General features: G+C 43.2%; 2 protein-coding genes across 2 annotated transcripts in view; one reads left to right on the top strand and one right to left on the bottom strand.

Moving 5' to 3' along the window:
- Window positions 1-21,970, bottom strand: part of ASCL1 (achaete-scute family bHLH transcription factor 1) — a 158,092-nt gene that overhangs the window by 77,850 nt on the left and 58,272 nt on the right. The gene's annotated exons all lie outside the window — the stretch shown is intronic.
- PAH (phenylalanine hydroxylase) overlaps window positions 1-21,970 on the top strand; it is a 69,986-nt gene that overhangs the window by 44,037 nt on the left and 3,979 nt on the right. Inside the window, exons 5-11 of the mRNA XM_001497728.5 lie at window positions 5,457-5,524; window positions 10,699-10,895; window positions 12,062-12,197; window positions 13,483-13,552; window positions 16,701-16,757; window positions 18,393-18,488; window positions 19,007-19,140. Coding sequence (XP_001497778.1) covers window positions 5,457-5,524; window positions 10,699-10,895; window positions 12,062-12,197; window positions 13,483-13,552; window positions 16,701-16,757; window positions 18,393-18,488; window positions 19,007-19,140 — 758 coding nt within the window. The remainder of the gene's footprint in view (window positions 1-5,456; window positions 5,525-10,698; window positions 10,896-12,061; window positions 12,198-13,482; window positions 13,553-16,700; window positions 16,758-18,392; window positions 18,489-19,006; window positions 19,141-21,970) is intronic.

The raw sequence follows: 21,970 nt of genomic DNA, 5'->3' as shown, positions 1-21,970 counted from the left end.
CCAGTTGGCTTGGAATGCAAAAACCTCTCATTATTGGCCTAGATGAAATGCAAATAGCAGTGTAAGAATTCTACAGATGCTATTTAGAAAGCCTAAGGGTGGGCGATGGGGTTCAGTAACTGATTCCAGAGTGTATCCTATGTTCCGAGCCAGACTTCTCAGCTTTTGGATTTCCCATCATTTTGCACAAATGCTTCATTCTTTGAATGTCTCCTTTGTACTCAGAATTTCACTTGAGGCCCTGCCTACATTACCTAATCTAATCCACCTGAACCTGTGAGGTAGCTACCATTAACTGTCTCATTTTGCTGATGAAGAATCTAAGGCTCTGAGAGGTGAACTGACCAAGCCCAGGCCTTGCTGCTAGTGATTGGATGGCTTAGTAATCCAGCTCAACCTGTCTGATTTCTCCTCGCCAGTCCAAAGATGGCATTTCTGAGGTTTATCCTCAGAAATGATGAAATAAAGATCTCGGTCTAGAAGAATACTCAGAAGACTTTTCCATATAGTAACCCTCTCCCCAAAACTCCCACAAACACAAAATCATGCACTTCAAAACCCCAGGTAACAAAAATTCTGAGATTCAGAAAAATGATTGCATGTAGACTGCAGGTGATGTTATAACTTTGCATCCTATAGAATTCCTTCCACTTTCTCTCATCCACCCCTCCCCTCTTCCCTCTCCCCCTCACCACTCCTTCACCAACAATATATTTTCCTGTCAAAACATACTTGGTTACATGCAGTGCAACCAAAATTGCTGCTATTAGCTTAATTGAGACAGAGTGATTACAAATAAATTACATGCAGTGCTACTGAAATTGCTGCTATTAGTCTAAATTGAGACAGGATGATTAGTCATCCCCAACTGTAGCTTAGTTCACAGGATACTCCACAGAGCTGCAGAGGCCCTGTGGTCACCTGGCAGCCCAAAGGATGCAAGGTCAAATTCCCAAAAGATGGACTTCGAGGCTACAGTTCTCTTCCATTGGTGACTGAGAGGGCAGAAATCCAGGCAGCCTAGTTGTTAGGGTCCCCTTGCAGGCTGATAATGAACTTCTTAGAAACTTTGAACTGGAAAGGACCATGGTTAGAAATCTTCCCTTCCCATATAGAAAATCTGTGTAGCACATTATATGTGTGTGTGTCTCAGTGTATGAGTCTGCTGCCACATCCCATAATGATTTGAGATGTATTTTTAATATTATCTTACTTTTTTATAATTATAAAAGAAATCCACACTCACAGTAAAAAACTTCAAAAGTATAAATAGTGTAGAAGAATAAAATAGTCACTGTTTCTCATTTCCATGACATTGTTAGACTTTGGTATATTTCTTCCATTGTTTCATTTATATATGTATATATTCCTTCTGACATAGTACATACTGGATCTACAATTTTATATTAAGCTTTTTTTTTCACTGATGGAAAAATCTTTAAACTACCTAGACGTTAAAGTAAATTAAAGATAAAGAGCGAAATGAGGAAGGGAAATTGTCATGGGCATCCCATTCCTGGAGGCAGCATGATGAAGTAGAAATCCACTGGTTCAGGGAATTCTCTTGTCTCCGTGGTTACCTGCCTCAACCCTCAAACCTCAGCTCACCAGCCTGGGTAGGACCAGAAAACTCGAGTGGAGGTGCTGGTTCTACAGTTAAAGGCCCTTGGCCAAATGGCTCTGTGGGCTTCACCTTCCTCATATCTAGATCAAAATACAGAAAAAGATGTTCTCCACGGTGTCTTGCAAGTGCGGAAGTCTATACTTTATACTCAGGGGCTAGAGAAAGCTATTTATTATTGACTGTTAAATAAGACTTGTTGGTAAGCCTTGTAATGGTCAAGCCTTAATGATTGACAAACATTAAATGTGTATCTTGAGTCCTAAGTATGGAGATGCGTTCTTCATGCAGCCTGGTAGATAGGTTCCTAAAAGGGTGTGTTAGTACTGCTTAGAAATCAAATCATGGTGCCACGTTTTCTTACTGCATCATCCCAAAGCAGCTTATCTTCATCCAGGAGAAGTGGGCCCAACAATAATTTTAAGTTCTCAGATTCCTAAGCTTTCCTACCTGTAATTAATGATTCGAAACCAGTCAGTGCTTTAGAGAAAACAATGAAGTTATACTTTGTAGTAACCGTGTCATAGAATCTTTTCTAAATTGAATAATCACTCAATTTATCTTAGATTTAGGTTTGGAGTAAAGGAAAAATGTATGGTAATTTTACTTTGCTTTTCCAGTGTGAAATATTTGGATTTCTCTATTTTTCAAAATGTATCCTAGGAAACTCCTTTCTTCCTCCCTCCCTCTGATCATTCCTCCTTCCCTCTCTCCTTTCCTCTCTTCCCTCTTTCAACAAGTATTTGTAGTTCTTTCTGTATCTCAGACTCTATGCTACAGATTCTCAGGTGAAATTACATTATATGTCTAGATCCCTGGGTCTACTGGTAGAACCTGATTTAAAAAAACAATCAGCCAACCAACCAACCAATCAAACCAGACAAAAAATAATATCTGAAATCAGGGAACATTTATCCTTTAAAAAGACTCCTTTAATATATTAGGCTCCATGATACAAGCCCGTTTTGTATCATTCACACCTTATGTTCATTAACACCTTGGTTTGGAGGGATGATGGGGCAGAGAAATTGTAAGCTGAAGTGGTAGATTTCATGGCTTATTGGGAAATGCCTGGAGGGAGCAAAACAAATTTCTACAGTCATGATGCTAGTTTCTTGTCTTTCTAAAATTCAGATTATAATCAAATTTTTTGTAAAATACCATTTTTTCCAGCTTTATTGAGATATAATTGACATATAACGTTGTGCAAGTGTAAGGTATACAACATGATGATTTGATTCAGATACATATTGCCAAATGATTATCACAATAAGGCTGGTTAACACATCCATCACCTAACATAATTACCATCTTTGTGTGTGTATGTCTGTAATGAGAACATTTAAGATCTACTCTCTTAGCAACTTTCAAGTATATGATACGATATTATTAACTATAGTCACTGCGCTGTGCATTAAAGTCTCAGTACTTATTCATCTTATAACTGGAAGTCTGTACGTTTTGACCAACATCTCCCCATTTCTCCCACCTCTCAGCCCCTAGCAACCACCATTCTACTTTGTTTCTATGAGTTTGGCTTTTTTAGGTTCTACGTATAAGTGCAATCATACAGTATTTGTCTTTCTCTATCTGATTCATTTTACTTAGCATGAGACCCTCACAGTCCATCCATGTTGTCAGAAATGGCAAGACTTCCTTCTTTTTATGGCTTTTCATCCATTGACAGACGCTTAGGTTGTTTCCACATCTTAGCTACAGTGAATAATGCTGCACTAGACATGGGAGCAGACACCTCTTCAAGGATTTTCATTTCCTTTGGATATATACCCAGAAGTGGGAATGCTGGATCATATGGTAGTTCTATTTTTAATTTTTTGAGGAGCCTCAATACTGTTTTCCATAGTACCTGTACCAATTTACATTCCAACCAGCAATACATGGGGGTTCCCTTTTCTCTACACCCGCACCAATACTTACTGCTTGTCTTTTTGATAATAGCCATACTAACAGGTGTGAAGTGATACCTCATTAAGGTTTTGATTTGCATTTCCCTGATGATTAGTGTTGTTGAGTATCTCTTCACGTACATATTGGCCATGTGTATGTTTAGATCCTTTGCCCATTTTTTAATTGGATTATTTGTTTTTTGGCTGAGTGGTTTGAGTTGCTCATATATCTTGAATATTAACCTCTCACTGGATATGTGGTTTGCAAGTATTTTCTCCCATTTCATTAGTTGCCTTTTCATTTAGTTGATTGTTTCTTTTGCTGTGCAGAAGCACTTTAGTTTGATGTAGCTTTCCTTGCTTATTTTTGCTTTTGTTGCTCGTGCTTTTGGTGTCATATCCAAAAGATCATTGCCAAGACCAATGTCAAGGAGCAATCCTAAGAAAGAAGAACAAAGCTGGAGGCATCACAGTTCCTGATTTCAAACTATATTACAAAGCTATAGTAATCAAAGCAGTATGGTACTGGCATAAAAATAGACACACAGACCAATACAACAGAATCAAGAGCCCAGAAATAAACACATGCATATACAGACAACTAATATTTGACAAGGGAGCCAAGAATACTCAATGGGGAAAGGGTGGTCTCTTCAATAAATGGTGTTGGGCGAACTGGACATTCACGTGCAAAAAAACGTAATTAGACTCCTATCTTACACCACTCACAAAAATTAACTTGAAATAGATTAAAGACTTAAATGTAAGACCTTAAACAGTTAAATTCCTAGAAGAAAGTGTAGGTAAAATTCTCTTTTAATCAGTTGGGATTTCCTCCAACTAAAGGATGCCCCTCCCTACCCAACACTGAAAGATACACTTAAACTCTTTTCACTCAGAAATGTGCTGCTTACAGATTGTTGGGGAAAGGCTGCCTGTAAGTCAGCCTCAGAGAAGAAATGCTTGTCATCCACATTATGTACTGAGAGATTTCTTAGTTGAGTCCCTGCCACACTGTAATTGTTAACGATAGTAAAGTGTAGTGCAAAGAGCATGGAACTGAGTAATTCAAATCCTGGCCTCACCTTCACTTGACTCCACTTCCCTGAGCCACTATTTATTCTAGAAGGAAGAGGATAATCATATGGGTCTACCTTACAAGACTGTTGTGGGAGTTATAAATAAAACAAGTTCCTAGCACAGACAGACTGGCACATAGTAGGCACTCAATAAGTGATATTTTTATAAATTGCAATAGCAGCAAGAATATCCCTGTTAGTCTAGCAAGAAGTTGGAAGGCAGTGCTAGATACTTGCCATTGGCTAGGAATTTAGCAGATACTGTATATTTTCATCATAGACGTCTATCCACTAACTCTGCCTAATTTAGCAAGTTTACAAGTTAGAAATGCTGTAGGTGAGATTTCTCTTCTTTTTTATTGAGGTCACATTAGTTTATAATGTTATATAAATTTCAAGTGTACATCATTGTATTTTGACTTCTCTATAGACGTGTTCACCACGAAAAGTCTAGTTTCCATCTGTCACCATACACATGTGCCCGCTTACCCCTTTTGCCCTACCCCCATTTCTGTCCCTTCTGGTAACCACAAATCTGTTCTCCGTGTCCATGTGTCTGTTTATCTCCCACATATGAGTGGAATCATATGATACTTGTCTTTCTTCTTTAAAATCTGTACATCGTTTGACTTTGGAATCTCATGGTAGAAAGGCTCACACTGAATTGAAGGTGCTGCCACTAATGTGTCCTTCATGATATCCAGTGGGAGAGTTTACCCTCAGTTTAACTGAGACTTTGTTTTCAGAGGTGCACGGTCAGACCTCAAGAACCCCCATTCAAAGCACGTGTAGGTATGCCAGGCCCCTCCCACCCAAACCTTGAGAAATCAAGCGTCTCCTTTCTCCTAGGGTTTTAAAGATCCTGTGTACCGAGCAAGGCGGAAGTACTTTGCTGACATTGCCTACAACTATCAACAGTAAGTCTGCTCTGCTTGTTGAGGGGAAGAGAAAAGAGCACCGGGGCTACCCTACCTGTCCCTTGCTCAAGGTTGGAAAATACCAGCATAGAGTGTCCAGTGTGTAAGTGCGTGTATGTGTGTTTAAACCCTCCCTTTAATAACACGTGTTAAAAAAAAATTGCCGCTAGACAAAACAAAATTACCCACTGAGCTGGGCCCGGCTCTCTCTCCAGCTTTGTTACATAATTATGCAGTGATGTCTGAGGTAATTATAAAAGGCCCCAGTCCCGAATCAAACAGCCTCTGGTATTCTCCACATTAAATAGGGAAGAAGGAAAAAGAGAATCATTTACATTCAAGAAGGAGTTGGCTGCTTTACTGAAATAATGAATCATCTGATGTTTCAGGCAAGCCAGGCCTCAGCATTCGTTCTGCTTTTATCTGATCTGACCCAGCTGCGAAGGGCAATTTTAAGATGAGTTCATTTTTTTCTGTCTGGGATTCTCTACTCCTCCTCGATGCTATTTTAGCCAAAGGAAAGCGCAAATATCTAGTATGTTATTTGGGAAGAGAGCTGTTTTGCTATTTTGAGTCCTCAGGAACTACAGAAATGTTACTGTGGGGAACTTAGTGTTTGGGGGCCTGAGCGCCATCCCTGAGACGTGCACAAGAAACTTAAAAGTTGACCAGAACACTGAGGTAATGGTGTTTGACAGGTTTGGTAGGATATGAGGGAGATAAAAGAGATGCTAGGGCTCTGTATACAGAATACAAAGTTACCCTCCAAACGGAAAGACTTCCAGAGAAAATGAGAACGTTTCCTGCTCTGAACGACTCCTGTAGTGGAAGAATCCAGAACTGTGATGACCTTGGTCAGATCCAGGCCCATCTGAGTCTTGCCTCGTGGCAAGCAGGAATCACAGAACATGGTGCCCCCTCTCCACTGTCCCCATCTTTGCCCTGCGTGGTCAGGTGGACACCATCAAATCAGGTACACACAGGAGTCCTTCTGCAGATAGTCGGTAACAATCAGTCATATTTATGATCTCCTTGCTATGTCTGGGGCTTTGCTAAATGCATTGTTTATGTTATTTCATTTAGTTTTATTGATAACTCTCCATTTTTCAGCTAGAAAAACTAAAGCTTAAAATAGTTAAGTAACTTGCCAAGGTCGCATGACTAGTAGGTGGCATTCTCCAGTATTGAACTTAGGTTTCTTTAACTCCAAAATCCTTCTTAACTGCTTCCCTGAGAGTCTGGGAACTCAGAGTCAGGAGACCGTGCTTCTCCATATAACCAGCTTGGCAAGTGCACTCACTCACTTCTTGGCTGTTGGCATTTGAGGAAAGAAACTGATCTTCCTCAACTTGCTTTCCATAAAAATGTTAAACTTAATGAAGAAACGTGGAATCGATCGAATGCCTCACCATCCCGGATGTTAAGCAAATAAATTAAATTGATTATTGGAAGCCATCCACACATGACTGGCTCTCAGAAGAGCATTAGAGATCTGCTAATCAATTTCCTACCTTTTATAGATGATTCCCAGGTGGTTAAGTGATGTGCTCAAGGTCATGTGGCTAGTTAGGGGCTGAACTTGGTCTCGAAGTCTATTTCAGACCTCACTTGAGCTCATCTCTTTTCAACTTTTGAAGCTGTTTACCATCCTTTCCTTCTTCGAAAAGGTCTCTTGTCTCGATATCTGGTACAGTTGATTCTCATTTTTCAAAGATTGCTTTCTTAAATTTATTTGAGACCTCCAAATCAATATGTGCGGTACAGTTCATGATCATTCCTAGACATGCACAGGAGGGGAAAATATTTAAGTCGCCTGGTGCACAAGTTCCCAGCTGAGACAGAACAAGGCCATACTAACTTCCTTCTTGTTTCAGCTCTTATATTGTAAACAAGTATCCTTTTTGAGGTCTAGTTAGAATGACGTTTGTCGAATTTTTGTCCTTTTTGTTGGTAATTTTGCTGTTTAAAATGCACCCTCTTCTCAGCACATTGGTGAGGTGCTGTCTAGAGGTCCTAAGCACAAGGGATGTGCCTGATGGAGACAGCATGTGTGTTAGAAAAGCTTCGTTCAGCCATGAATGATAGTGCTGTTGGCTGCGAGTTCAGTGTTAATGTCTCAACCATAGATATTCAATGAGGTACTTTAAATAGAAGCACACACAAAACAAGGTTATGTATTATCAGTTGAAAATGTTGTTACCAGATGCTCATGGGTCCCTAGCCCTGTATTTCCCCTAGGCACTATGGTTCAGTATTCACAAACTCAGAGTTCATGGTAACTTTCTGGAACATAACTACCACAAGTAACAAGAATTGACTGTATTCCTCCCTCTGCAGATTTCCCTCCTTCCTTTCTGAGGCTTCTTCTCAGTCTCCTCTGGCCTCTTCCACCCACCTCCAAAACTGTAACATCTTTCAGGCCTCAACTTTGGCCCTCCTCCTTGGCTTCCCCCACCCTCCATGCCAACAGCTTCCACATTTGGTCTCTGGAATCTTCCCAGGCAGTATTCCACATGGGGATCAAACTCCTGCTTCATGAGTCATAGAATCATAGGATCTTCATCAATTGATAAAATATGTCTGCTAAGTTCCAGAACCTACCCCAAGAGCAAGACCAACAAAGTCTATGTCCCCTGGAAGAATACTTGGAAGACAGACAATGAAAAAATAACAATAATGAAACAGGTATTACCAAAGTCAAAACACAAGTGTATGACGCCATGTAATTAGGAGCTTTGCTATAGAAGGGGGCAATGGATCAGAAGGAAGTGAAGGAGACTGCAGATGGAGTAGGAGTTTACCAGCCAAAGAGAATGGGAGTAGTGGATGAGAGGGTGGGTCTGGTTAGCTACAGGGCTTTTGTTTTGAGATGTGTATACTTGGGTCCAGAGCTGAATTACTGTAGACAATAAGGAAGCAGCTAGACCCTACCAAGGCTAGCCACCCTCTTCTCTGCCCATCTGCCAGGCAATGCTCTCTCTCTCCTCCTGAAGAATATTTAAGAATAAAAGTCTTAAAACATCAACTTGAAGAGGCACTGACAAATTACTATTACTATTGTGTTTGCAGCACCAAATTATTTATCTTGGTAATAGTTACATGTGTGTGGGGACTATGTTATTGGGCGGGAGTTGGGCTTTGAAATTTTATCTAATAATACACTAAATGGGTTATAGAAATTTGTATCTTTCAGCTACAAGTCAATTCAAACAAAAAGGGAGACTTTCTTGGCTCCTTTAAGTGAAAAGTTTGAGGGGGGTTAGTTTAGGCACAGGTGGATCTGGAAATCAATGTCTCATTCTCTGTCTCTCTGACTCTGGTATCCTCTGTGTCGGCCTTGGTCTAAAGCATTGTCCTCATCTCTTTTGGAGCCAGACCCCAGCACCACCCAGCTGACATACCAACCCAATTAGAGATTCTGCCTCTTTCCAACAGAATCAACAAAGGCTCTCTAATTGAGGCTCACTGGCTCTAATTAGAACTTGGGCCAATCTCTCAGCAGTCACTCTGGCAAGGGGAATGAGACACTCTAATTGGCCAGATCTGGTCACATGCCCGCCTCTGAAGGTAGGAGTGGAGTCTCCCTCCCAGCTGAACCTCACAGACTGAGACAGGAGGAGGGTGCATTGCTGGAAGAATGGAGAGTGAATAACATTGGAACCCTAAAATAGCAAATGTCAACCAGGGGGACATTTCTGTGCCCAGGATGTCACATAGCAGTTACCTTTCTGTTTAAATAAGAATCAGTTATAATGATAATTACCAATTACCCAATGGTTTTATTTGTCAGCACCAATGTTAGGTACTTTATATGTAGTATTTCACTTAATTCTCCTCCACACCCTATGAATATTTACTTATTATTATTCAACAACTGCACGAACTAGGCTCAGAGAGGTTTACTAAATTGCCCAGACCATATAGCTGAGAAATGGCAAAGCCAAGTATTAAATGCGTCTCTGTCCATTTTCAAAGCTTGTTCTCCTCCATCAGTACTTTGCCCTGAAATAATCGTGCATCCTGAGGCAGGAACTGACTCGATGTTCTTCTCAAAGTCCCTGCTGGCCATTACAGGACCTTCTGAGCTTGCCTTACTTTCAACTCTTAAACAAAAATCTGTCTTTTTTCCCTAATCCCTGCCCACCATTGTAGAACATAACAATGACTTTGCTTTCTTGTCCTTGGATGAGCTACAACTCTGAAAGGGCAGGAAAAGACCGAGTTTGGAGCCTGATGGTGATCCATAATTCTGAGGTAAACAGTCTCGCCTTGTCCCAGACACTGTGTACCCTATTAGGGATCAGGCCTGCAGCCCAGAGAACAATCACTGGTCCTTGGAGTCAGGCTTTGCTTGGTTTTCGTTTGTTTTCCCTGTTCAGAACACAGCTCATTCTCAGATGGTTTTCGAAAGGACTTTTCGAACTGATGACTCTAACTAGTGTGTCACCAGGGAGCTTATTGGAATCCAGATGCCTGGGCCCGCCCCTCCCCCACAGATTCAGGATCTATGGAGCAGGGTGTAACACATGCATTTTAACAAGTTCCTATAGTTCTGTTTTGTCATAACAGAAGATTCTAGGTAAGTGTATCTTATACCTAGCATGCATTTAAATACCTTTATAACTTCCAAGGGGAGAAATATCAAACCCAGAAAGGGCATGCCCACGAAACAAAGGGTCTCAAACTCGTGTGCATGTATTAGACCCACTTCAGCCCACAGATACAATTGCTCTAGTTGACATAATACAAAACACAAGGTTGCTTTACTTGAACTTGGATGCCTTTGTCTAGAAAGAGGCATTCTTCAGTTGTCTCAGCCCTCCTGTTGTCTATACCTGCTACTTTACACATTTATGTTCCCTGCCTGGCCCCTGAAGATAAGTGAATTTCCACCCTGGGTAAACAGTTGGAGAAGAAAGACAGCAGAAAAGCCAAGTGATTTCCCAAAGTAACAGCAAATCCTCAGTGCGGTTGGTGAGGTGAGAGCTTGTGCTGTTGCTTAACCAAATCAGACAAATGTTTTCTATATCCTCCTTCAAATGACTTATGCAATCCACTGTGTCTGGGTGGTGGCAGCTCACAGACTCTGGACCCGTCTCCCTCTGCTCACGTTCCTTCGTCCTCTACTCTGTCCCTGCCGTGCTGGAGAGAAATATTTTGTGCCTGTGTTCTAGTGGGCAGCCCATCCCTCGAGTGGAATACACAGAGGAAGAAAAGAAAACTTGGGGGACGGTGTTCAGGACCCTGAAGTCCCTGTACAAAACCCACGCTTGCTACGAGCACAATCACATTTTCCCACTTCTGGAAAAGTACTGTGGCTTCCGCGAGGATAACATTCCCCAGCTGGAAGAGGTTTCTCAATTTCTGCAGAGTAAGTCCACATCAGGGTCAAAGGCCAGGGGGCTGGGGGAATGGGAAGGGGAAGAAAAATAAACCGAGGCCAGCATGAGTGTGTTTGTGGTAATGCTCGTAGGTTGACTCTCCCAGGAAAAGGGGAATTTCACTGCTGTGTTCTGCCTTCTCTCGAGCCTCCGCCTTTAAGCCACTCTCATCCAAGGAAAGACATCAGGCGTGGGTTTTGCCATATCCATGTCCCTGAAAAGTATTTTTTTCATACTACTTAAAGTCCCAGGTTCCCAGATAGGGTTCTCCTTGCAGCTCCTGCTCTGTTATGAGATGGCTACACTGTGGGTTTGTGTAAGAAGTGTGCCAATTGTGAGGCAGAGCCAAGAACCCTGGGCTCTAAGTCTATGCATCCGTCTGATACAGGTATAGAAACCAGAGAGATAGTGAACAAAATGTCAGATTTATTATTGATAAAAGCAATTTAGAGAATGTGGCACAGACGTGCAGTCACAATGGACTTCCTATTATTTCACCCCTGGATTAGGTAAACTTACTTGCCTATTCATTGGCACCACGTATAGTCTACTGCATGGCGAAGAGCAGACCAGAATGTACTCCTCTGTCAACAGACAGTCAAGAGAGAAAGGACAGAAAGAATCACATTGAGAATATTCATTTGTTTTCCCAAAGGCTCCAATCAGGGAAGTCACTGCTCCTCATGGGGTGGACTGTGTGAGGTGCAGCATAGAAGCTAGACGTGTTCCTTCTATATGTTTCCTTTCTGGAAAGTGGAGTGAAAATTCTCGCTGCACTCTGGACACAAGAGAAGCAGAGAATATGTGTTCCACTTAACAAGCAATAATGAAAGCTAAATTAATTGGGTGTTTCCAATGTGCCAGGCTCTGCGCTAAGTACTTTTTATTTACTAGCTCTTTTGATTCTCAGAATAGCCCTAAGCAGAATCTATCCACAATTTGCAGATGAGGAAACTGAGGCTCAGAGAAGTGAAGTTACTTGGTTCAAATCACCCAGCTAGACAGTATTGAGGCAGAGATTTGAAGCCAAGTCTACTTGGCATCAACATCTGTGCTCCTGGACGGTTGAGGATACTGCTTCCCTGCCCAAAGGTCTTCAGACCCCTCTGGCTCTGCTATGATGGGCTTTGAGTTTTCTTTCTCGTTTGCTTCTCAGCTTGCACTGGTTTCCGCCTCCGACCTGTGGCTGGCCTGCTTTCCTCTCGGGATTTCTTGGGTGGCCTAGCCTTCCGAGTCTTCCACTGCACCCAGTACATCAGACATGGGTCCAAGCCCATGTATACACCTGAACCGTGAGTATTGTCCTCCTGCTGCCAGTTGCCAGCCACAGTGAGTGTCATCTCTCCCTGCTCCAGGAACAAGGTTTGGGTTCACTGTGGCCTATCCCCAAGACAAAGGATTTTCTCTGTCCAAATAGATCACACTGATTGGAAATTTGGGAATCTTGTGAATCAAAGATTCAGATCTCTGGGCTGGCCTGGTGGCATAGTGGTTAAGTTTACTTGCTCTGCTTTGGCAGCCCAGGGTTCGCAGGTTTGGATCCTGTGTGTGGACCTACAGACCACTCATCAAGCCATGCTGTAGAGGCTTCCCACATACAAAATAGAGGACGATTGGCACAGATGTTAGCTCAGTGACAATCAAGCAAAAAGAGGAAGATTGGCAACAGATGTTAGCGCAGGGCCAATTTTCTTCACCAAAAAAAAAAAAGGGGGGGGATTCAGATCTCTCTTGATGGTGGAAATAAGAGGTCACATTCAAGTTCTAAAAGAACTGTAGGAGTCAGAGCTATGAAGTTCCAAATGGAAACAGGAACAAGTGGCAGCAAGCTATCTCAACACCTCCTGAATATGTATCTAGATGATTCTCATCTTTCTATGCCTAGATCATGTCTTGGCTGGAGGTAGAGAATGACTGGCCACTATACTTCTTCTTTTGCATTTAGCCATCTTCTTAGTCAAATAGAACTTATGAAATTTATACAAAAAAGTCAGTAGGAGATCCAAAATGATTTTTCCCTGTTCACAAAGTTCATTACTACAAATCTGCAAAGACTGTTCGTAATAGACCTGGCACAAAAAGTGTTAAATAAATGTAAATTTTGTTCTCTGGCTGACTGCTGTCCCCCTCCAGAATAAGAGAGGAGTGGCACTATTTTTTAAATTTTAGTTTTATTTCCCATGGGGAGTAACTGAGCACATTGTACCTACCCAGGACGTCAATACCACGGTGAAGATTTGGGATGGGAATTGTTCGTGACACACAGCTCATTCAGGTGTATGGGAGGAGCCCATAGGAGTATTGGCTCTTCTGTTCTGTGCCCCATGGGCATACACCTCAGACTCCCTGGCTGCTGTTCCATGCCCTACTCCTTACTCTTCTTTCCGCTTCTCTTTGGTCTCTTGTACCTTACCTCATCTGACCCCAAGCTTTGCACACCACTTATGCTTGAGAGTGAGGTCATAAGACTGAATGAGTTACTTCCTTTCTTTTTGCCCATTCCTCCTATAGAAAGACCAAGTCTGGCTTGGTTTATGACCCTCCTCCCCTCCAATGTCTATACGTTCTGTCTTTCAGTGACATCTGCCATGAGCTGTTGGGACACGTGCCCTTGTTTTCAGATCGCAGCTTTGCCCAGTTTTCCCAGGTGAGAAACAGATCTCTTCAGCCTCCTAGTTACAGAGTTGAGACCTGGATTGCTCAAATGAATTGAACCCATTGAGGGGCCCTCATGTTCTCTGCAAGATTCAGTTCTATGATCCCACCTGAGATGGGTGGTTTGGTCCCCTGGAGATGACTAAATACCCATTCCAGGGACCACAGCATGGGATTGGTGAATTACTCATCCTCTGAATTATACTGTTAGATTCACTAATTTCACTTGCCCTTCCAGGTGTAGTTTAAGAGCTTTTCATCTGTGGAAACCTCCCTGATCCCCGTGCAGAAGTAACCTTGCCTTCTCCCAAGTTCTCCTAGCACATTTTCCATCCTCTTTAGGGCCTTGCCACTTCCTACCTTGTCAGGCAGTCACTTTTGTATATGCTTTAATTAAGTAATACCATATTTGCCAAATATCCAATGCCAATAGCTTGACTCATAGTTGGCAAAAAATAATGAGCCAGGTGTCTTGTCACCAAGATCAAAGCAGTAAGCTAGACCTTGATTGATCTATCATAACAATGAGGAGACTCAAAAAATGCTTTTTGGATGAGTGAAAGAATCCTACTAATTCTCTTGAGCACTGAGAGGCAGCCTACAACCCTGGTTGGGTAGCTGGCAACATCAGAGAGTTGAATGATGCACCCATAAGCCCCACCCTGCCATCAACCAGCTGTGTGGCTTGGGGTAGGTTGCGGGACCACCCATCTGATGCACAGATGTGAATCAGTACAAAGTCCTCCCTGCCTTTCCTCTTCCTCACAAGGAAAAATGGCAATCAAATAGAATGATCCATGAGCAAATACTGGACCAAGTATGAATTTCAGAGTAATGGGATTGTGTGTGAATTTTACAAGCATTTTCCCTCAACTGGAAGAAATAAATATTGCCTCTGTTGGTTGAAGAGGCTACTGCTTAATATCTGAAACAAACGAAGAAAAAGCTGGATGAATTGCTTCCTATATAAGGGAGAACAGTACTTGTAAGATACAGCCTTTCCAAATAAAGAAAACGTGTGCTTTTATGTGGGGTTTTGGGGACTGTGATGTCCAGAGATTGTTGGACTTTTAGAAGTGGGCGTGTTCAAGGATTAGTTGAACTTTAACTGTGAAAGTGTCACCACTGGACTGAGGCTATTGGTGACCAGGTGACTTTCATAAGCATGGTTCCTGCTGCCAAAGTGTTTTTGATTGCTTGGGAAAGCTTTAAAACTGGGATATGTACTATGGCCAAAGAAAAATCAGTTTTTTCCTTGGAGAATAAAAGGTTTTTGTTCTCGCCACCAGAAGCTATTCTGCCCAGTCAGAGGCTAAGTGGCAATCCTCTTTAAGCTATTTCCATCTTGGGGAGCCCCACAGAGGAGTGGACATTACCTGAGTCAACAGACAGAAGCTACTGGGCCATCAGTGTCACATGAGTCCAACTTTGACCTGGGCAGTGCCAAGGCAGGGCATCATTTTGAAAGTTCCCTGAACACAGGGGAACTTTCCACTAGAGTGCAAGATGGGATGGGGATGAAGCACAGGGAAATCTTGAGACCTCTTGTTTTAGGCAAGCTCTGCCTACATGACTATGATGGCTTGGTGTCTATGAGAACAGAGCATCATTTCAATTATAGATTTATGAATGGCTTCTGTTAGACTATGGCATGTCTGGACGTTGACTTCTTTCCCTATCACATGAGGACAACCAATCTTTAAGAAAATTCCATGTATTTTACCTTCAAAATTTATGTAGAATCTGCCCATTGCCCATCATGTCCACGGCAACCAACCTGGCCTCAGTCACTATCGTTTCTCAGCCCGGTGACTGCAGTGGCCTACTAACTGGCCTCCCTGCCTCTACCCTCGACGCCCATGATCTGTTCTCACTCAGCAGCCAGAGTAAAATCTTTGATGATATAAACCAGATCTTGCCACGTCTCTGCTTAAAACCTGCAATGGCTCCCCATTTCACTGAAAGGAAAATCCGAAGCCTTAAAATAGCCAAAAAGGTCCTCCATGATCGGGCTCTAGATCCCTCTTTGATATCACCTGCCCCCGCTCTTACTCTGCCGTAACCACACTGATCCCTCTCTGTTCCTTGAACCAACCAGTATTTCCCCTCCTTAGAGAGCTTTCCACTGGCTGTCCACTTGGCCTGTACACTGCTCTTCACCAAGATGTCAACAGAGCCAACAACCTCACTTGTGTCAAGTCTTTGCTCAGATATCACCTTCCCAATGATGCTTACCCTGGAACCCTATTTAAAATTGCAGCCTCCCTCTGCTCTCCTGACATTCTCAATCCCCCTTGTCCCATTCTCCTTTTGTTTCTTCTTTCTAAAGAACCTATCACCTTCTAACATACCTACATATGTATACTTATTATGTATTGTCTGTCTCCACCCACTTAAATGTAAACACCATGAGATCAAGGATATTTATTGACTGTGTACACTGCCAACCACATAAAAGGCACTCAATAAATAAATAAATATTTTTGCAATAAATGAATGCATATAGTAGGGAAGACAAATACATACATATACACACACGTGCACACACACACACACTCATACTCTGTCTGATTCATGCCAGGCTGAAGCAAATGGTCTAACAGAGGCAAGGAGACCCCTAGAGGACTTCTGCAGTTGCAGCTGTGATGATAAGTGGTCTGTGACATTTCAGACTCTCCAAGTATCTATATACCTGTGCTGATGTCAAGTACTTCTCTGCATTTCTCCTGTGGTGTCTTCGGGGTACATGATTAAGACTCATATAGTGCTCCAGGAATGTTCCACTTGAGCTGTGGAAGAATAATCACTGAGCTGGAGTCAAGAGATGAAGCTTTTAGACACGACTTATTATGTGACCTTGAGCAGGTCATCTCCCTTCTCTGTGCCTCAGTTTCCTCATTTGTAAAATAAATACAAAGAACCAAGTGTTGAGAAAAGGTTTCTCCTGATCTATATGTCTGTAATTCTATGATATGTGGTCAGGTAAGACTTGACAGAACAATCAGGGTCTTTCTGGGCCCTTCTGAAGGCATCTGGTCACCCATCACTTTCCTGTGGTCAAGTACCAGGCTGGGACTGAGGATATAGGTTGAAGGGCAGACCCCAGCCATACCAGTGACTTTGTTTCCCCACAATTACAGGAAATTGGCCTTGCCTCTCTGGGGGCCCCTGACGAGTACATTGAGAAACTCGCCACGGTAAGTCCCCTCTCTCCCTGGTGGATGGTGGGAGTGCCTCAGGTCTTTGAAACTTTGCTCCTCTCCTGAAAACCAGGTCATTTGGGAAACAAAAATCAGGATGCACTGGGTTACACTGGCACAAGTGAAATTTCACATTTTGACTTCTCCTTAACAGTTTGATTTTGCAATCAGCTGCATGCAGATGTTTACATGTGACTTTAAGCAGAGTGTCTTGAAAACACCAATAGGCTGTAATGATAGCCATTGAGAACCCTTAGGCATAAAATGTATGTGAGAAGTAGTCTGGATTCACTGCCTTGAAGAGGGAATATTTACTCTCTCCCTTTGTACTTGGAGCCAGAATTAGGATCTGTCTTTTCTCAGAACCAAGGTAGAAATAGGAGTGGGCTTTCCTCTTCTTACTAAACTCTTCCTCCTCCCCAGAGAATGTGATGGCACTCGTCCATTGAAAGATGGAAGCAGCAACTCTGCACGCCAGGGGCTTATCTTTCCTATAGACTCCTTTCCAAGTTGAGTGCCGCATCCCCCACCAGCCTCTAAGCCACATTTTTGTAATGTGCTCAGCCTGGAAGATGAAAAATAAAACTTTATAATGGAATTAGGGACCACAAAGGAATACAAATCTATCATTAGGATATATCAGTCTGGAAATTTATGAGTTCAATTTATCATAAGGCCAAAAATTCCCAGAAGGTTCTATCTCCCTGACCAGCTGCTCTGAGACCCGGAACGGTGGCTTTTGCTTCCCCATTTCCAAAAATGGATACAATAGTTTGTATTCTACCCATCTCGAAAGTATCATAAGAGTCTAAAGAGCTAACTTTGTGTGAACATGGGTTTTTTTAAATGCCAGATGCTATAGAGATGCAAGAAGCAGACTTAAAGAAGCTGCAGAGCTTGATAGAATGTCTCACTTGTAAGAAGATAATAAGCTTGGAACTCAGAGCATCATGTTACCTACAGTAAGAATGATAAAAGTACCCATTGCCAACCTAACTTCTCAAAAAAATCTTATTGTTGATATACTGGGCTGAGAACAGTCCTGGGGTTCTTGTGCCCTAGTCAGTAGGGTTATGACAGAGTTCCAGGACAGTCTTCCCCAGGCCAGGCATCTAGGACTGGGAGCTGTTGAATATTTGGGGAGGATAAGTGCGGAGGTTGACAGGGGTAATTTAGAAACACCTCGAGTTTTAACATGGATGACAGGATGCCCTGTTATTGATTCTTTCACTAGCCAGTCCCCTACTTCCCACTGCTAAGCCTGATGGGATTGCCTGGTAAGTCCAACCAACTTAGGACATCTCACTCTAGTGGATGCCACAGAGAGGAAGGGAAAAGTGGCATAAGAGTTCCTGTCATGGAGAGAGGAACCTGTTGGGGGTATCCTTTTGGGACTTCCTCAATAATCCCCCTCCACTGCTTCCCTTCACATCTTGCATTCAGCCAACTCTTGATTCAACAGGTGACTGGATAAGGTAAGACCTCGGACAGGACACAGAGAGGTAACCCCAGGTCATGCTGATTCAGAGAACAAACCTTCATAAACACCCACCTGGGCAATCCTTTCTTTGGCCCTGGGGGATCTGCTTCCCCTTCCTTGAGGTGTGCTCTCAACTTGACTTTCCATTCCAGATTTACTGGTTTACTGTCGAGTTCGGGCTCTGCAAACAAGGAGACTCCATAAAGGCATATGGTGCTGGGCTCCTATCATCCTTTGGTGAATTACAGGTAGGACCCTAACAGGAACCAAGGATGGATTTGAAAGTGATTGGTATAGGAGACCATTTTTTCTTCTCTTAGTGCTTTTTACACCTCATTTACATCCATTCTGAAATGCAACCTGAGGGCTCATCCTCAAGTAATTGGTACCTTAGCAGCTATGATTTGGTCACGACTGGGTATTAGAGGTAGAAATTGAACTGCAAGTATACAGGTCACCAGGGCAGAAGGATCTCCTGATCCCAAGGCTGAACGTGCATAAGGATGTATGCAAACACATGCCAAAAAACGTGACTGGCTCCAACATCATCTGTTGATCACATTACTTGAAAATGGTTGCAGTGAATTACTCCTTTATGTCTTGACTGTGGGTTTTAGATAGGCTATGAAGGGTAGGATCTAGTACATGCACAATAATTTAGTTTACTGAATTTGGTGTGGAGGGAATCAAGGTGAGATGGGAGAAGGTGCAGCAGGGACCACTGACCCTGATTTAACTATGAAAACTTTCCACTTGGGGCCTGCAGTACTGCTTGTCTGACAAACCAAAGCTCCTCCCGCTGGATCTGGAGAAGACAGCTGTCCAGGAGTACACCATCACAGAGTTCCAGCCCCTGTATTACGTGGCTGAGAGTTTTAATGATGCCAAGGAGAAAGTGAGGTGAGATGGCGACCAAGGTGGGCCAGCAGCTCTTGGGACCTCTTGTCTTGGTCTGGTGCCACTGATCTGTGGGTGGTTGGCCAGAAGAGTGGACTCCAATGCCTACAGCAACAGTGGGCAGCAGACGGTTATCTCCCCAGCCTCCTCAGTCTCATCCCTTTCCACTCTTTGTTGGGAGATGTTCCCCAGCAGGACTTCATTTCACGGCTGATTGTCTGGACATACTGACCCCTGCAGACAACTCTGCCACCTGATCCTTGTTTATTGCAGCCACCAAGTCCAGGCCCTGAACTCTCTGATGTACAGAATGGCCACAGAAGTCCCTCCACCAAATCAGTCTTAGGAGTCTTCTAACCTGGTGCAGTCCCTTGTTCACTTTATTCTTCCAGACATCTGCATAACTCGCTCCCTCACCTCCTTCAAATCTGCACCCACATTTAACCTTCTCTGTGTGTCTTTCTCAAACCAACTTCTTTAAAATTGCTACCCAGTCCCACTCCCAGCACTCCTTACCGCCGTCTGTGATTTATCTTTCTCCTTAGAACTTACTAATGTCTGATATATTATATGATTTAAGCTCCACGAGGGTAGGGATTTTTGTCATTTCTGTTTCTTGCTCTTCCCCAGGCCCTAGAACAGCACTTGACACATAACGAGCACTTAATAAGTAATTGGTGAATGCACCAAATTCAGGAGCAGGTCAGCAAGAGGCTGACGAAGAGGTACCAGGATGCGGATACTCTCGGTCCTCTGAGCTGATGGTCCTGCCATTAACCTACTTGAGCAACTCTCCTCCCAGCAGGAGATGGGCAGGGCAGAGGGTCTACCTGGACGTGGCAACCCTGATACTCACCGATCGATCACCATTTCTTTTTTATATCTTAGCAGTAATGGATGATAGACATAAGGTGTATAGGCCTCTGGGATCCCATGAAGCTGGGCATGTCAGCTTTCAATGCATTGAGCTTAGATAATGAAAGGTAAAATGCTGGCTACGAGTCTACTTGCTTTGGCCTAAGATGACTCTCTTTCTCTCCTGCTCTCCAGGGCTTTCAAGTCCCTCCCCCCACTCTCTTCTAGTTCTCTCCTAAACCTCTGCCCCTTACTGGGAGCCTAGCCCTCCTCTATCCCCTAAAGGCTCCACTGTGCCACTCCTAGCACCCCTTTAGGGTTATGTGGATTAGTGCATTACAGCAACTGGGTAATAATAGCAAGTAAGATGCCCAGTACCTATTATGTGCGAAACATTGTTCTAAGTACTTTTCGTGTATTACTTCATTTAATCTTCAAATAAGACTCAAAGTTGCAGGTGGGGGTGCAGAATCATAGAGACGGTAAGTAACTCACCCAGGGTCATACAGATAGTAAGTGGTGGCCCAGGGTTTGGACCCGGGCAGTTGGGCTCAGAGCCAGTACTTGTAACCGCCGTGTCACACTGGGATCACATGTGGGTGCTTCCTTCTGGAGACAACTCCACAACCCCAAAAGTGATCAGTCCCAGACAAGCAGGGGAGAGCTTGCCATGACCTGGGCCTCTCAGGCCTTTGAAATCCCACCTGCTCTGCCAGTGCCCAGAGCCCAGAGGCGACACCCACACAGCCTCCATTCTGCTGAGAAGTGACTCACAGAGTCAAAGAGAATTCTAAAAAACAAAGTTAACAAAAAGGAAGGGATCTGGGCATCTCTGGGGTTCCCTCAGAGCACCTGGCTAAGAGAAACCAATGCCAACTATTTTCAGTTTCAAGATTCAAATTCTAGAAAGAAATAAGGCTGAGTTTGGTCATGTGTTCACTCCTTGGCTAGAGAAGGGCTGGGCCCTGAGACCGACTGCCCAACTGCAGTACATCCAGTAGGGGTACAGGTAGATTTTCCAAAGCAAGGATGAGGTGCACTATGAGAGGGAAGAGGTTCAGAGCGGGCCAGATCACAGATGCGCATTACATGCTTCACATCATCACCTGCGCTGAGAAGAAGAGGTGGAGAGATACACCTAACCACTTATTCTTCCCGAGTCCCCAGTGACTAATAAAAGATGAGAGCTCATGCTCTTGTAGGACTTACACTATGCTATAACAGCACTTGCTACAACCCTCTGAGCTACTCCTGCTCTTGTTCTATTTTATAGAGAAATAAGAAACTGTGGTGTAGAGGTGCCCTTGCCAGCGGCCAAAAGGCTGTGACTGGCAGAGGCAGGATTTGAGCCCAGGCAGTCTGGCTCTGGAGCATGGGTTTCCAGCCACAGTGCTATACTACTCTTGCCAAACTTGGAGAGAAACCGACTAGCCTCCCTTTTAATTCTCAGTATGGTGGCTTCTACTCCCACCAGAAGCCAACTTAGTACTATCATTTGTGATGTCTTTGCATTTGATAGGCCATTGGAAATATCTTGTTAATTATGTTGTTTGGTGTCCCTTATAAAGGCTCTCATGGTGCATCCCTCCCAGACCAGGAGTCATGCATCAGGAAGGCAGGGAAGTGAAGAGCACAGGTCATAATCAGACTCCCTGGGTCCCTTCCCAGCTTCACAATTTACTGCCAGCATGGTCCTGGTAGTCATTTAGCCTCCCAAAGCCTCAGTTTCCTCATCTGTAGAGGGAGGATAGTAATAGTATCTTCCTCCTAAGGTTTTTATGAAGATTAAATTAGGAATGATAGTTGTAAAGACTGTACAACAGTTAGAACTTAACATAGTTCTTGGTACATAGGAGGCACTCAATCGGTGATAAATTTCACCAAGAACATAGTGTTTTCTTCAACTCTCGACAGCTGTGTTTCCTTCTTTGCATTGATTGTCAGGCATCTCAGAGCTTATTTTTTTCTATAGCATTCT

Source organism: Equus caballus, chromosome 28 (assembly GCF_041296265.1).
Source record: "Equus caballus isolate H_3958 breed thoroughbred chromosome 28, TB-T2T, whole genome shotgun sequence".
NCBI classification, from domain to species: Eukaryota; Metazoa; Chordata; class Mammalia; order Perissodactyla; family Equidae; genus Equus; species Equus caballus.
This window is presented reverse-complemented; position numbering and strand designations above follow the sequence as displayed.